The sequence below is a fragment of the Seriola dumerili genome, unplaced genomic scaffold (assembly GCF_002260705.1).
Source record: "Seriola dumerili isolate Sdu_G_001 unplaced genomic scaffold, Sdu_1.0 BDQW01000045.1, whole genome shotgun sequence".
NCBI classification, from domain to species: Eukaryota; Metazoa; Chordata; class Actinopteri; order Carangiformes; family Carangidae; genus Seriola; species Seriola dumerili.
This window is the reverse complement of record NW_019174300.1, coordinates 147,297-164,651: the sequence shown is the minus strand read 5'-3', so window position 1 is coordinate 164,651 and position 17,355 is coordinate 147,297. Positions and strand designations below refer to the sequence as shown.

The 17,355-nt window shown below is 42.0% G+C and overlaps 1 protein-coding gene across 1 annotated transcript; it reads left to right on the top strand.

Annotated features, from left to right (window-relative positions):
- Positions 1-1,244: 1,244 nt before the first annotated feature.
- Positions 1,245-16,374, top strand: LOC111217799 (zinc finger protein 646-like). Its single transcript, XM_022739775.1, has 6 exons — positions 1,245-1,379; positions 4,215-4,468; positions 5,490-5,736; positions 12,696-12,887; positions 13,529-13,708; positions 16,207-16,374. The coding sequence occupies exons 1-6, from the start codon at positions 1,245-1,247 to the stop codon at positions 16,372-16,374; spliced, it is 1,176 nt and encodes a 391-aa protein (XP_022595496.1).
- Positions 16,375-17,355: the final 981 nt, after the last annotated feature.

The following is a 17,355-nucleotide window of genomic DNA, read 5'->3' as shown; positions in this document are numbered from 1 at the left end:
TTGGCCAGCTGGGTGACGATCATACGAGATGAAACATCAGAGTATGAGGTGAGTAAAAGACTATAGTACAGATATCTGTTCATTCATATGAATTCTGAATGACTAACTCAGCATCCGAAGAGCAGCAATTTTGAAAAAAATATATATAACAAATATACATAAAATATTTTGGATAAATTAGTAACACGTTGTTGTTCATAAAAGAGTTGTGTCTGCCTTTACAGTGAAACAAAAACAACATAAAAACATTAAAGAATCATAGAATTTCCAGTGCTACATATGTTCTGAGCTGGACTGAATAAATGGTAATTTCCCATCAACTTAGTATCAAAGTATAAACCTGTAAACCAGTGTTGTTATCTAGCAGAGACAATAGATCAGGTGGTGCAGGTTTATCCTGGTGAAACTGAATTACTATCACTGCCATATAGAGCAGTAAACATCTTCATGAGTCCAGCATCAACACCTCAAGTTATAAAACATTTAAAACTAAATCATTTTTTATCAATGTTGGTATAGATTAAGGTTTATAAAAATACTTACATACTCTTAGATTAATTAATTAGGTATAAAAGTCATGCATTGAAAATGTCACTTAAGTAAAAGTATTCAAGTATCATTAGCAAAATGTACTTAAAGTAAAAGTAAAGGTACTCAAAATGAAGAAAAACAACACATTTATATGAGTGGATTATAATCACTGGTGCAATAATGTGTAAGTAGCAGTTTACTGCTGTAGTGGGTCAAAGTGAAGCGAATTTTAATCTTCATATATTGATGATAGTTTAATGTATAACAGTGCATCATATCTAATGAGCTCATAAGTGTAAGTAAAATACTTCCTAAATGCAGTGGAGTAGCAGTAGGTAAGAAAACAGCATGAAATGAAAATACTCTAAACATACTAAAAAAGTTAGACCAGCAAGTTCCACCATGGCTGAATTTGTTCTTGTGATATTTATAATAAATAAATAAAAAGATTAATGTACATTTTTACTTATCTTATTCATACATATATCAAGTTTGGGCTTCTAAAAGAAGAAAAGACAGATATCCATATATTGAGTCTAAGTGTTGTTACACTCCGGTCCAGTGGGTGGCGGTAATGCCCTGTGTGCTTCGATTTGTCCGCCACCAAAATGCTCATTTCACAGAAGAAATATTTTTCTTTTCGGAAGAAGATCCCGACAAAGCGGCCCTATTTCTTTTCAGCCAGAAAAAGTCGAAGAATCCGAAAACCGACGATGTACGCCAGAACAAACACCGGCAGCACACACGGAGACTTTCAAGATAGAAACGGAGTAAATTATGTGACATCGACAGAGTCCTTCGGTCACTGCTCTCAATTGTTCTGGAAAAAGGATCCCAACGACTCCGGAGTAAGAAAGCCAGCTGCCACCACCGTTAGCTAGCGAGCCCAGCTGACAATTAGCTGTATCAGACGGCTAATGGAGCAGCAGCTTGATTACTAAGCATTGAGTCAGCTATCTCTTTTACACATGTTTGTTGGTTGAGTTTAGCAACACCGGGTAATAATATGCTACAAGTTGTGTCACAGAACAGCAAACCTGCAAACATAGCCTCCGTCATGCTGAGCGGCTCATGGCCTAGTTTGACTCTTAGCTGCCGAGCTAAGTGGCTAGTAATTATGAGCTGCTGCACATTATATCTGTTAAACTCCATTAATGGTTTGGTGAAATTTTCATTGCGAGTCTATCGTTGCTGTGTGCTGAACATACGCCAGAGGTTTAGGAAAATGTTTATTAATGTAGCCAAACATTAGCGAGCTAATGCTAACATCAGACAACACTGGCTAAATGGGTACGGTTAGCTAACACCGGAGCCTGTGCAAAACAAGGCAGCGCTGGAAAGCTGCATTTTGCTTTTGGGCACAGCCTTGTATAAAACTGTTATTTTAAAATGGTCAGCTCCAATGTGTTGAACTACAGGGAATTTATTTGAGCAGTTAAGGCAAAAGTGCATGCACGCGGCCTGCAATATTGTTAGCGAACAGCGCAAAGTAAACACGACCGGGCTGTCCCACAGGAAACGGTAGCGGAAGACGCCCCGCGGAGGACTTTGAAAGACCTCTTTGTGATGCCAGACTGTGCGGTTCATTCATGGTCGCTCTCTGCCGAGAGATTATCTGCAAAGCGCACACAGACACCCACACATTAATTTATATATGCTAACATTTTTTATATTTGAATGTGAGCGAATTTACAGGCGACAGTTGTATGATCTTTCCTCCTTCTGCCAGTCAATCTGCATCTAATTACACAGTGTACGGGGATATCGGGTAATCTCAACTGGTTTGCTGAATTTCCCCAACATTTTTTAACATCAATGATTTTCATTATGTTTTTGTGTGACCCAGCTGGACACACTGAGGAACACTTAGGCGCTCTTCATGAATAGCAGTATGGAAATGATTTGGAGGGAAATGACAAGCAGATTCTTTCTAGAGGGGTGTGTGTTTTCCCCTCTTTTAAAAAAAACAAAAACAAACAACTAATATGTCAATTAGGTTCTTTAAGCTGTAGGTCCATGTATTGATGCACAACTTTTATTTTCGTGGTGTCTTTTTAAAGTAATTTTTGTTATTTCAGTTGTCTGATGTTGAAACCACTCCTGCTGAGAGAACTCATTGGTTTGCAACTTATAAAAACTAACTTTGATAACACATAAATACAGCATTAAGAGCTGTGCTGCAGATGCAGAAATACTGCAAATGGTTAACAACAGCAGAAGTTTCTGGTGAACTCTAAAATTGCATGCCCTTACAAAACATTAGCCGGCTCTGTTTGTTTTAGCTGGTTGCACAGGTCCAGTTTTATAGGAGGCTGTACATCCATTGTCAGCCTTTTCCCAATTAGCAGTGTGTAGTGATCAAGGAGAACTTGCATTGTTGTGAATCATTTGTAGTGTCTCTGTTGGGTTGTTTGCATTTTTGTATTAGCAAGGCGATTCTACCAGCCATGTTCACTATTGGTCAAAAGTCTCAGAAAACCCAATTCTTCTAGTTTTTTTTAAACTACAGGTGCAACATATTTGTGGGAACTTCTGCAACAGTGTTCGAACAAACTTTCCATTATAGAAATAACATCATGAGCATGTTCAGCTGCTGAATTAGTAAAAAAAATCTTTAGATTAAATTCAGATTCAATGAGTACTTGATTTCAAAATGTAATTGTTTATTTGTGCTTTGCTTTGATTCCAGAAAGACAATTAATTATATAAATTTACAGCCAAATACAAAAAACAGAGGTTCTCTAAAACTTTTGACTGTTTCTGTGTTGTCAGATTGTTCAATGTGTTTCTTAATTTGCAGCAGTTTCTCTTGATGCGTTGACAAAGTCATGGAGATGGTTACTTCACTTTCTCGTGGTGTTGTCCTCTTGCATTTGTTTTCTTAGGTTTCACTGAGACCCAGTCAACAAACTTTGTAAACTTGTACAAAGAAGTGTATTTGAAGAAAACACAGTAAAATGATGTTTAAAATATGGCGCTGCACCGGTAAGAAGTTATTTGAGAGAACTTAGTCACCTGCAGAAACATCAGAGCCGAGCATGGAGAAGTTTGTTTGTACACTTGACTCGGGGTTCTGTTTCAGGTCATTTTGTTGCGTAAAGCTTTGTGCTCATTTCTGGTTTGGTTATTTTTAGATGTGATTTACAAACTGGGCCGGTCAACTTGTCCACGTGCGTCTCGTGCTGCGAGTTCTTGCTGTCCAGAGAAAGGAGCAGAAAAGACAGAATATAGACAGTGTGCTGCATCAGCTTAGAGGGCTACCTCAGGATAAATAAATATAGCTTTGTGTCTCAGGCCATGTATGGATCTCACATACAGCAGCACCATGTGGGAGTAGACAGTGATAAAACAAAAAGGTGACAGACCAGATACAGAAATACAGGGGAAAAGACAGACTACAATAAGAGGCTATCCTAACCCTGAGACATTTTAAACTTTGGTTGCACAGCACAACAACATAGAACAGTGTGTCTTTGTCATTTATGTAATGCAATCTGATGACACGCTTGGTCATTTCAGTCATGTATTTACTCACATCACATTTGACAGACATCACACTGTATCTTCTCTGTTAGCAGCAACCTCCAAATAACTACATGATAAATACTTAGTTCTGTACAAAATGATATATGATATATGCATGTTGTACTTAGCTTTAATATGTTTTGTCTCCTCTCTCACAGCCGAGTTCGACCATCAGCTGGTGCGATCAGCTCCCCACGTCCTCAGCAGCCCTCTCCAGCTCCAGTCTCTCCTCAACGTCACTCTCCAGCTCCAGTCTCTCCATGGAGTCCCGAGCGCCGGCACCGGCGACAACGGCGTCAGACGACATGGAGTCAGACGAGAGACCGTACGTGTGCGACCTGTGCAGCTGTGCCTACAAGCACGCCAGCTCCCTGCTCAACCACAAGCTCACCCACAAAACTGGAGACTTCAGGTAAGGACTAAGAATATTCTGTCCTCCAGGCATCCACTGTTTTCAGCTGATGTCAGTAAAGATGTTGTTGAGCAGGACTCAGAACTCCTGACACCTCAGTGTATGTCACTGTACATGGAGAGCATGAGTGAAATACCTGAAACATCAGAACCCCTTTTCTGTGGTGACCCAGAAGGTCAAAAACACAACAGCAGTTCAGAAAATACGACGTTTCACAAAACAAAACATTTCAGACTATGGGAAAAAAATTACTTAATTTACTTCTTGGGTGTGATTGGACAGAACGTAAATCCCTGGACACGGTTCAATGTCATTTCTATTGAGTTTTACTCTCAGCAGTGTCCTTATACTCTTCATGCCACCTTTGTTTTAATAAGGTCAAAGCCTGCCTCCAGAGCAATTGCAAAAATTTGGAGGGAACTGAAATTTCTTTCCACAATAAGGACAATACATAATTGCTCATAGAAAGGGGAGATGAGGCCATGGCCTGTCCAGCACAAACCCTAGTTGGAAATCGTACAACAACACAGAATAAAACCGCAGAGAAGAGGCAGCAGTAGGAAATTGTCTTGTCAAGGCGTCACTTTTTCAATAAAGCTAAAAGTCTAAATGTTCAGTCAGTCATCTAAGGGACTTCCATCCAGCTGACCAATGTAGTTAACTTTCACACAGCGAGACAGCCAATCACAGCACAGTTTACAGCTGATCCAATCTAACACCAATCTGCGTCAACACATCCACTGAATAAACTCTGAATTGACTTGAGTTCTGTCCAATCACAAAAGAGATGGCAGCGTGCACGATTTGCTGCAAGTAGTGGTTCTTTATTGGCTGTGTTTGTTTTGTCTTATTTTATATTTTTATCCTGAATGTTTGTGCCACTACAGAGATGCATTCATTTTAGTTGCATAGCTGTGCAGTGACAAATAAAGGCATTCTGTTCTGTTTGGTTAAATGTCACTCAGGGCCACCGTACTGTTCCTTCTCTAACCTCCGCACCGTTTTCATCTCCAAAACTCAGGTGCGACTTCTGCAGCAAGCCCTACACCAACTACATGTCCCTGCGCAACCACATGCGAATCCACGGTCAGAAGCGCTACATGTGTGACTTGTGTGGGAAGGCCTTCCGTCTGGCCCGGTACCTACGTAACCACCAGAGGATCCATGACGACGGGCCCAACCGCTTCGACTGTCCCTCCTGCTGCAAGAGCTACAGGACCATGCTGGAGCTGGCCCAGCATCGCTGCACTGCCGCTGTGTCCAACCAGGTGTGTGTGTGTTGTGTGTGTTGTGTGTGTTGTGTGTGTTGTGTGTGTTGTGTGTGTTGTGTGTGTTGTGTGTGTGTGTGTGTGTGTGTGTGTGTGTGAAGCTGCTCTGAGAGGAGTGGATGATGTGTGTCGGGCTGCATTAATGTTGATACTGTCTCAATTCTGTGAGAGTCTGAACATTTTCTTTCTAAGTGAAATGTGATATTTATTTCAAGGTGTGTTGAAAGTGACTGATACTGAGATCAAATTCATGAACCACAGCTTCTCTCAGAGGAGGTGAACAAAATTATTGCTCATCTCCTGATCAGCTGTTCCTCTGTGATGTGTCTGACCTTTGCTCTTCTCTCCTTTTACTCATCTTGTTTCTAAACAGCTGTAGTCTGTCTTCTATATTAACAGTAGTATGTGATTTATTAAGTCTGAAATTACATAAACCAGTGAAATCAATGCAAAAATCAGAGTGTGTTCACACAAGATGACATACAACTAATGGTACTGAAAAGACTAAAACAGCTGATCACTGTAGCTTTTAGCAAACATTACTCAAACGGAAATGGTGCATTTTTTTGGGGCTATTTTCAGTGACTGATTAAACGCACAGTCTGTAACTTCTGCCTCTAGGGGTCTCTCAAAAACAAAACAATAACAAAAGATGCCCCTTGGTGATGTCGTGAAGTAGCGTGGGATCTTGGGAGTTGTTGTATTCACCACCTTTGCAGTGAGCTTCTCCTCCTCCACATAACAAACAGACCTGGTGATTATAACCTGTGAAAACACTGAACGTTTCACTTTAAAAATCAGAGACTAACAGGCGCTCTTCAGTGGACACAGGACAGGACATCTCCAGCAGCTGGGAGCTGAGCTGTCTAACATTTCCTCAGCTTGTTTCTCTGAGAACTTCAGATCCAGACGTCCGACGACTAAAATCCTTCATCTGGTTCAAACATAGAGCTGAAAACCACCAAGGTGTAAAAAGTGTATGTGGCTTAAAATTAGATAAAAGTCAACGTTGAGCTTCTGTCAGACAAACATAACACTGACACATGTGCATAGAGGATATGATGTCATTGACAGGCAACCAGTGAAACATTACCATAATTAAAATCACAGATTTCACTGGTTTGAAAATTGATGGAAACATTTCGTAAAATATGTAAGAACACAACTCAACAAAATATAGAACATAGATCTAGTTGTTTTTTAGACATTTTCATGTGGAAATGTTACAGTTTACAGCTTTGATACACAAGAAAAATATAGAATATGACTACACTTATACATTTTAGAGAGTTGTGTAAGTGAAATAACTTTAAGGAGCAAGTTGCTTCAGCAGGACGACAGAATATCTCACATGTGACCTGTCCCACCTCAGCCTCCCTTCATGAAGGCACCCTGACAAACCACTTGGTGGCTCTAGTGCAAAAGGGCCAGAGCCCTCCAGGCCCCTGTGATTTTTAATGCAGTGATTATTTTAGTCTGAACACTCGTTAAAGTTGTTTTTCCTCAGCACGGTAGCGACTCGACTAAACTCAACTCTCCTCTACTTGCTTTTGGTATCAGGTGTTCGCTTGGAACTTCAGCTGAGCTTATAACAAAGAAAAGTACCAGGTACAAGGCCATAGCCACAACCTTTGCCCCATGGAAAACCAATAAAGTTGAGTAAGGTTGAGCCAGTGCCATGTAGTGGAAAAATGTCCTGCTGCATCTACACACCTGGTCCTGACGTTTTCTGCTTGACACTAGTGCTCAGGTGTGTAACAGCATGTAACATCAGTCACTGCATGAGGTCTGACCAAGGACCAGTTGCAGAAACAAAAGGAGGGAACAGAAATCAGGCTTTTTGCTCACTAAGATCAAGTAGAAGTGTGTGTGTGTGTGTGTGTGTAGCTATAGCGTATAACACAACGTTTTCAGTTGGAATTAATTTAATTGGTGATTTCATTTGTAAATGTATTAAAAGTGAAGGTTAGTCTAATTTGTAAAAGAAAAATTAACAGGATTCGAAAATGTTTTTACATTTACTAATTTCTGCTCATACTTGCAGAGTCAGTAAACTCCTCAATAATGTCCCACTTAGATTTAAATTTAGTGATATTGCATAAAAGTAAAAAGACTTTGACTCTGTAAATTCTCATATGTGACGACATCTACAAACAGCAGAATCTAAGAAGTGAAGCTGATTAACACAGTAAATCACAATCTTGGAACAAAATTACTTTTTTTTTTTTTCTTCTTTTTTTTTTTAAAGGGCTTTTGAAAAGATCTTAAAATTAAACTTGGCATTTGAATTCTACATCCAAAATAATCCACTGTTAATCCCACTAATGCAACACTGTAATTGATCAGTAAGTGTGTGGGCCTGTGTGTGTGACGGTGTGTTTGGAAAAGTGTGTTGTGAACTAACTTGCCGACCGGCTGGTATCACAGTGTGAGAGAGGTGTCATATCCCTTTAATTACTGAATGAAATCAAAGCCTGTTAATATAAATGCAATTAATTAATGATACATATTCTTCACACAGGAAACCAAGTACACTGATACATTTAAACCAACCTGTGTGAAGAAAAACTGAAAGCTTAGGAGAGCAAGAGCCCACAGGCTAAATGCACTGTTGTAATGTAAGATAGAAGATGTCTCTGCTGCAGTTTACACTGACTTCATATCACTGATTTGATGGATTGGGGAGCGTGTTTTCCTTTAAGCCGCTAAAATACTGTTCAGAATGATGTGTAATTAATGATAAGCATTGTTCTCATTAAGTATGTTAACAAGGTGTATCACTGTTGTTCCTACACTAATGAGGAGCGTCACACTCTTTAACTAAACCCCTCCAGGTTAATCTTGTTTTTTAAATGAATCTCCACCTGGTCTTAAAGGTGAGACTCAGTGTTTTATTTCTGTGAAATATTTGCATCAAGTTGGAGGAGCCACAAGGGACAGGTTAGAAAAGGACGCTCAAAATTTAAGCAGCAGATGGCAGAACATGAATATATGTTTATAAAGTATGTGTGTAGCGTGTGTGTGTGTGTATATGTATGTATATATACACTCACCGGCCACTTTATTAGGTACACCTTGCTAGTACCGGGTTGGACCCCCTTTGCCTTCAGAACTTCTTCGTGGCATAGATTCGACAAGGTGCTGGAAACGTTCCTCAGAGGTTTCGGTCCACATTGACATGATAGCATCACACAGTTGCTGCAGATTTGTCGGCTGCACGTCCATGATGCAAATCTCCCGTTCCACCACATCCCAAAGGAGCTCTATTGGATTGAGCTCTGGCGACTGGAGGCCATTTGAGTTCAGAGAACTCATCGTCATGTTGAAGAAACCATTGATTGAGATGATTTCAGCTGTGTGACATGGTGCGCTATCCTGCTGGAAGTAGCCATCAGAAGATGGGTGCACTGTGGTCATAAAGGGATGGACATAGTCAGCAACAATACTCAGGCAGGCTGTGGCATTCAAACAATGCTCAACTGGTACTAAAGGGCCCAAAGTGTGCCAAGAAAATATCACCCCACACCATTACACCACCACCAGCCTGAACCGTAGATACAAGGCTGGATGAATCCACGCTTTCATGTTGTTTTCGCCAATTTCTGACTCTGTCATCCGAATGTCGCAGCAGAAATCGAGACTCATCAGACCAGGCACCGTTTTTCCAATCTTCTATTGTCCAGTTTTGGTGAGCCGGGGCGGATTGTAGCCTCAGTTTCCTGTTCTCAGCTGACAGGAGTGGCCCCCGGTGTGGTCCTCTGCTGCTGTAGCCCATCTGCTTCAAGGTTTCACGTGTTGTGCGTTCAGAGATGCTCTTCTGCATACCTCGGTTGTAACGACTGGTTATTTGAGTTACTGTTGCCTTTCTATCAGCTCGAACCAGTCTGGCCGTTCTCCTCTGACCTCTGGCATCAACCAGGCATTTTGGCCTTGTTATATATACACACTCGACGAGCAGCTAATTCATGCAATTATTAAATAAATATTAAGCAGCCAATCATGTGGCAGCAGGGGAATGTATAAAATCCTGCAGCTACAGGCCAGAAGCTTCAGTTAATGTTCACATCAAACATCAGAATGAGGAAAAAGTGGGATATCAGTGACTGACTGTGGCATGATTCGTGGTGACACAGGGTGGCTGAGTATACATGGTCAAAGTAAAAACATCCAGTGAGCATCAGTTCTGTGGACAGAGACACTTTTCTGTCAGCTCTAACCACATAATCTTTTTCTACCAAGAACATGCAACATCAGATAACATTACTGACAGACACATAACTTTGATATTCAGAGGATGATTGAGTCATTTGACCTGTTGCACTCCTATTCATAAGAAACAGCTTGCAGAAGAAACTGCTTTACTTAATCAGGAGATGCAGTGTGTGCTCCCATAGATGCAGGTTGTTGAATAAGACTTTGCATTAAAATATCTTCATATGTCTTTCACATTGTTTTAATTCATACATATAAAACGTAAAACATCATACTTCTCGTTATCAGAGGTAAGTTTTCATTTTTGTTTATGCCCCCCCCCCATATACATATACATACATACACACACACACACATATATATATATATATATATTTGAACTGTTGTCACAAGGTTAGTTGTACTTGTGACGAGGAACCTGAAGTTACCGTGTAAAGTTGGTGGAATACACTACAAACTATCAGTGACAGCAGTGCTGTTTGTCCTCTTGTGCATTAATTGGATCAACTTTTTTAACAATTTCAACATAAAATGAATGAAATAGCGTTTGTATCTTTTCTGAATCTGTGGTGAAGTAATTGGCCCAGTACAGGGGAAACACTGGGGTGTGAGTGTTGATGTGCATGTATGATGAGGTATATTTTCTATTATATGCTTTGATGAAATGTGTGCATGTTACATAATGTAGCCCACTTCTCTTGACCCTCTGTCCTCTCTCCAGCCACAGTTTTTACTGGGCCCCACCCTCCTGTACTGAACGTGGAGTCAGGGTTAGACCAGGGTTAGGCTCAGTTTAGGCAAAGGGTCAGGGCTCAGATATCAGAGAATGGATGCACTTCAGTTGATTATCCTCACAAGTATAGTAATCCAATTATATGTGTGTTTGTGCGTGTGTGTACGTGTGTGTCTGTGTGTGCGTGTGGGGTTTGGTTCATAAGAACCGGTTCAACTGCCCGTCCTGCTTTAAGAGCTACCGAACCATGCTGGACCTGGCCCAGCACCGGTGCAGCGCTGCGACCAAAAACCAGGTTGGTGTGAGCATGAGTGAGCGTGTGTGTGTGTGTGTGTGTCTGTGTGTGTTGTGTGTGAGGCGGCGTCAGTGTAGCTGTGAGGAAGGGCCGACCTGTGCAGGAGTGTTATATGTGATGGTCACGATCAACTGGTTCAACCACCCCCTGCGCCTGTTTTTAAACTGCAGCCACTGTGTGGTGCTGTTGTTATTACAGGCAGCGTTTCAACATTAGAGTAAACACAGATGATGATGACCGATGTCAGAGTGTGTGTCTGACCATTGCATCTAAAATCTTAGTTTGGAAATAATTCAACTTTATCAGAAAGAGGGGAAATTCTATTTCCCTACAACTTGGGTCTCATGTTTGACCTCCAGTATTAAGGCTACAGTCCCAAGTATGCTGAATCCCCAGACATGCAACATTCAAACCTAATCCTGGGGCCCCGTCTTGTAGCGGGGTCCTGAGTTTAAAGTCGAGTCTAGTTTAATATTTTACTATTTAGTATTTAAGTATTGTTAAATATTTAGTATTTATTGGACTTAGTTCTACTGTATTTCTATCAAATTGAGCTACCACAAAGTAAGTGGTCACAGCTCATCTTTGCCCAGGGGCCCTGTTGTGGATGAATCCAGCTCTGACCAGTAGGGTGTCCACAGGTCATGAATGGGTTTTGAACATGTCCATTTTATTAAAACTTCTTATTTTGGAAGTGAAAATGAAAGTACACATTAAAGAATAGGTTCTGTCTTTAATACTGACAGAGTGAACATATCTCTTATTAGCTGAAGCTGATCCGAAGCTTCATCAGTTTATTATTTTCTGTGCTTTTATTATGGAACTTCCTGCCCTTTTTAAATGTTAACCCAATGCATTATAAAAGTACTTCAACTTTAATTTGTCAAACTTGACTCAAGTGGTGAACGTAAAAACACAATTGATTGAATCGATGACTAGAAAGGTTCACTCACGTTTCCTTTTCACTTCCAAGTCAGTGTTCTGTATAAATGTATGAAACCACTGTCATTTCATTTTATGAACCCCACTGTCTCAGCAGGACATCTGGTCTGTAAAATGTAAACATCCGTGATATGAATGATGGTCTGAACTGTTAAGATAAGACCTGAGTTGTAAAGCAAAGACTGAATTTTCCTACAAGCATGATGAGGCAAAGTTAAAGCATAGAGGTCTCCTGTCGCTGCAAACCTCGAGGGAAAAGGTCGGTTAGAAGGTCAGGGTTAGCGGACAGGTTGACCAGACACACATCTTCTGTTGTTGTCATGGTTAGAGGAGACAGACACAGGTTAATGTTGGAAGTCGACATTCTGTTCAGCTATAATCTCTAGAGTTGGTCATTTGGCAAATCTTTGTGAGTGTATTTGTGTGTGTATGTGTGTGTGTGTACAACTTGATCACTCCATCTCCTCATGTCAGGGCAGTGAGATCTAAGGAGTCAGTCAGTATTGAGATGCATTAACTTCATTTACACTGAACAGTACAAGAAGCTTGGAGAATCTGATTCATTGTGGAGAGGAACAACAGTTCATCACATTCATCTGTCCCCTCTCCTCCGCTCTGTGACTTCTCTCTCTCTATCTCTCTCTCTCTCCCTCCCTCTCTCTCTCTCTCGTCACAAAGTCTCTGCATGAATGTGGCACAAACTGTGTAAAGACTGAAATGATTTTAAAACATCCCTCTTCCCCCTCTCTTTCTCTCTTCACCCCTCCTCCCATCCAGTCTGGCGGCCGTCGTTCCAATTTCTCCGCCAATCCTCGCCGTCAGCAACAGCAGCAGCAGAACAGTGCTAACTCCATGATGCAACCGCAGCATGGAGGACACGGCCAGCAGGATCCTCTGCCCTCCCACTGCGTGTCGCCAATGTCTCAGGGAGGGCAGGGCGGCAGCCAGTCTGTGCCTGACCCCCACCAGGTAGGGAGGAGAAATCAGCTCACGTGCCACGTCCACACTACTATGTTTTCGTTTTAAAACGCATCTCTTCTGCTACCTTTCCCCGTCCTGTCCACACAACTCTGGCTTTTTCGAGCACTGAAAACAGGGACTTCTGGAAACGCTGCTGAACCTGTTTTAGTTTGAAAGCTCTGTGGGGTTGTGTTGTCGTCCGGACAGGCGAAAATGGAGACATTTGGAATGGATGACATAGACACCCACGGTCGCTCCCTGATTGGGCCTCGACTACAAGTGATGAAAGCAACATGAATTATAAATTACAAGTGTTACTGACCTTGTTGTTTTTGCTAGTAGCAGCTCGTCAGTTAAATTCTGCATTTTAAAGCTACAACTCTCTTTGCTGTTCCTCGTTCAGAGGATTTTTTTTGCAACTAATCAACTGCAGAAGAGACAATCTGCTTCCTGTTTACACTGGCTCACGCATGTCCAGTGGATGTGAATGCTCATGTATGTGTGCATTTTCAGGTGTGGTAGTCAAGCAAGGATTGTTTCTGATATGGAGAAAATGAAAACATAATAGTGTGGACGTAGTGGGCAGGACAAACACTGAGGGTTCATAATGTTGTTGATATGAGAGTGTGTTGACCTGTGTGTTCCTGCAGGGCCGTCCCAGCTCAGTGTCCTCCCAGAGCAGCCAGCAGAGCATGAGGAGCTCGTCCTCCAACAAACACGTCTCCTCCTCCAGCGCCACCCCATCCTCCTCCTACTCCCTGCTCCAGCCCCTGGTGCCTGAGGTAAAGGAGATGAGCTCGGGATACACTAGGCTGAGCGCCAACCCCATGGTAGGAGAGAGAACCGCCACACACCCGCTGTCCGCTGGCTAGCTGCCTTCTCCCTGTCTGCCTACTAACATCAGGAGAGAGGGACTAATGTGTCAGTGCTTCATGTGTCCACTGGGACTCTCTGCTCACTGATCACTGTTTCAGTAGAGAGATAAAGTCATCTGCTCTCTGTCTATAGAGAGGCCTGGTGGACACGGTCTTCTTCGTAAATCTTTTGGGTTTTAGTCTGTTGGTGTCATTCAAAATGCTCTTGGGACACTGATGGAAATATGACTTCAAGCTTTGATACAGAGCAAAATGACCCGCTCAAAACATAAGGTGTCCTGTCACGGCTTACACTTGGCCAGTGTGTGCTACACAGATAAATGCCACTCTGTTCTGTTTTTATGTTGGATTTGAGTCTAACTTGCAGTTCAGAAAGACCAACAGAGTGGTGAGTCTGTCTGTATATAGACAATCTAGTGTCAGCCTCGCTGTGTACATCGTTTTCCAGACGCATACACACTCAAGTCCTGGCCAACAACTAAAGCCAGTAGATGTAGACAATAGTCAAACTGTCCCTGGTATCCTTTTAAGCAGATTGCATCAGTGTTGGAAAGTAGTTATTTAAATCAGGGTCTCAGAGCTGCAGAGCTGCTCGACCCAGGACAAAAAAGAGAGCTGGGTTACATGTAACCATAGCAACAGCCATCACATCACAAAGGTAGTCTGAGGGTAAAGAAAGTAGTCTGAGGGTAAACGTTGACATTTCTCTCCAACAAATCTCCCAGTGCCCAGAGAAGAAAACCAACAGACTCAAATTCAGTGGATGAGTATTTCCTTTGCTTGGGCTCTAAACTGTTGATCGACTCTGGCGGTAGGAAGCTCTCTAACACTACTAACTGGGGGCTGTGCTGTTAACTTTCACTCTTTCACACTAATCATTCACTCAGCTTGTGTTGTACATCTCAGTGTCGTAGTTTTGGGCTGCACATGAGTCATTCTTCTTCATAACATTTTACTATTTTTTCATTCACGATTCAGTTCTGTGGTTAAACTGTTGAGATGCATCAAGTCTGATGATCAGCCGCGACAGCATGGCTGGTATTATTTTCACCGTGTGTGTGTGATAAGATGCAGTCAAGTTCAAAGAAGGGTTGGAACATCAACATGTTGACAGGCGTTGTGTTGGTGTAGTCTGACTCACAGGATGTAGGTTTCAGGTATAAAGTCGGCCATTGGGCCTTTCTACTTCCCCTGCCTGTGAGCGTTTTAAAATCCGCTTCACTACGTAGAACAACAGCCTCCGAGCAGCAACCCGCATGATGAAATTACTTAATTTGCATGGTGCCTTCACACCGTCGACGTACGTGAATCAGCTGTTTTAAAGTGATAGTTCAGGTTATTTGACACGGGGTTGTGTGAGGTCCTTATACATAGTCGGTGTATGCACCGGCACAGAAGCTGACAGATGTGCTGCTGTGGACGGGGTCAGCTGCAAAAATGTGTTATAGCCACTTTAAAAAAAAAAAAAAAAAATGCCCACAGAAAAAGGCTAATATCAGTTGAAGTGTACGTTAGGGCTCAATATCGCCACTGATTTCCTGAATCGATTCAGTTAGAGATATTTCAGTTACAATAACAGTTTTGCTTAGATATGAATGAGATTCTCAGAGAACTAATGCTGTATCTTGTTCTTCTAACCTGGTGCATTATTTAAAATATTAATGTTTATATTAGGAACGGAGCCCAAAGCAGTTACATTAATTGATTACATTAACTTTTTCATTCAACATGGCCAGCAGTTCAGACCCTGTTATTTCTCTAGAAATAATAGGTAGGTAAGTGATGTGCGTTGCTAATGTACCCTGGTGCACCGGCTACAGAGTGAACTAACAGGTACACACAGCTGCTTCTTCTGTCAGCTTCTGAAATCGAAGCACGTCTGACTTTAGACCTGTGTCCTCAGTGGAGTCACGGCTGCCATGTTTTTGTCTCTCTCTCGTGACCAGATCTCGTTGTGCGAGAGGGCCGGTCACGAGAGACTTATGAGGTTACAGCCTGACACATCCACAGGAGACTGTAAAAGACGTATATTAAAAGATCGATCTCTGGATTTTATGAATCGATATGGGATTATTCAAATGAAGATCGTTTTGAATTGGAGAATCAACTTTTTTTTCTATCCAGCCCTAGTGTACGCTATATTATGAATATTTTCACCTCTTTATCTTGCCTTTCCTGTGGCATTACATTTTGTGAACCGTTGAACTACTGCGTTCCTACACCGTGCTAAGATCTACCAGGGCCTTTATGAGTAAACGTGCAGACACACAGTTTGTTCCCACAGAGGAAGATTTCAATCCTTCTCATCTGCAGCAGTGTTTTTAGTTTTTCTGAACTCATCTTTTCTTCATCTATAGGCATCAGTTGGTGTTTTTTAATTTGAAAACTTCACTCCACTGACAGGAATTCTCTTTCTCTTTCTCTCTCTCTCTCTCTCCCCCACCTCCTCTCAGCCGAAGCACCAGGACACTTTCTCTCTGGCCCCCCAGCGGCCCCTAACCACCATCAACCCCATTGGCCACTCCCTTCATCCGAACGGAGCACCCACGCTCAAGCCTTCCCCTGTGCCACGCACCATCCAGGCCATGCCCTGGGAACAGCGCTCCCTCTACAATCAATGAGACCCCCCCCCCCCCGGAATCAATCACCCCACCTTCACGTCGCATCCACCACCACCCCTACACATCCTCCTCCACCTCCTCCTCCCCACCCCTTTTTGGATCCAGCATCAAGGACGGAGGACTTTGGAGGCCCCTCCACACCTCACCCCTCCTTCGGAACATTGTGTTTGGGATCAGGGAAGGGCACTATTGAGAACTAGTTGAGATTGATTACTGAGTAGTTAGGTTAAAAAAATGTGTTGCCTTGACCCTAATGTATGATCTATGCCATGTACTTGATATAAGTTAAAATGTCCCCACACCAAGAATTTATCTCCCCCTCCTTCTCTCCCACTCTAGTTATGAAAATATCTATCCTTCCCATTATGAATAGTGTCTCTCCTCACCCCCTCCCCCCTTTATCCATATGTTAAATGAAACAAAAGGCTATTTTTTATCAAGAGTGTGTTTCCAACCCTGAACCCTGAAGTTGTCAAAGTAAATGTGACAAAAAGTCCCTTCAGTTTGATATGTTTTTGAACATAAAACCCAATTTTTTTTTTGTAAAATGAGGCTTCTGGAAAGTAAAGGGAAAGGGGGAAACATGAACTTTTTTTTTTATTTTATTTTTTTTTTTACGTACCCCTTTAACATGCTCCAGAATGAACATTGTGTATATTGTACGTTAGGAGGTGTCATGACTATTTCAGAAAGTTGTTTCCGTTCTATTTGACGTTACAGCACCCACACCTCTCGTCTCTGAGCACCAACAGCAAGGACCACGACTGACAACTGTTGTTCAGCAAAAAAAAAAAAAAAAACATGTTTTGACAGTATACGTGCCAGTTTGACTTCTCTGTGTTTGTGAAGACTGAAGCCCCGCTGTTGAAAAGGACCTCTTCGCCAACCAGCCACGGATATAAGGACAGTTTGGTGCGGTTTCCTTCTTTCAATACACAACTGAGAGCTCACACTTCCTGGTGGCATGTCGACACTGTCGTT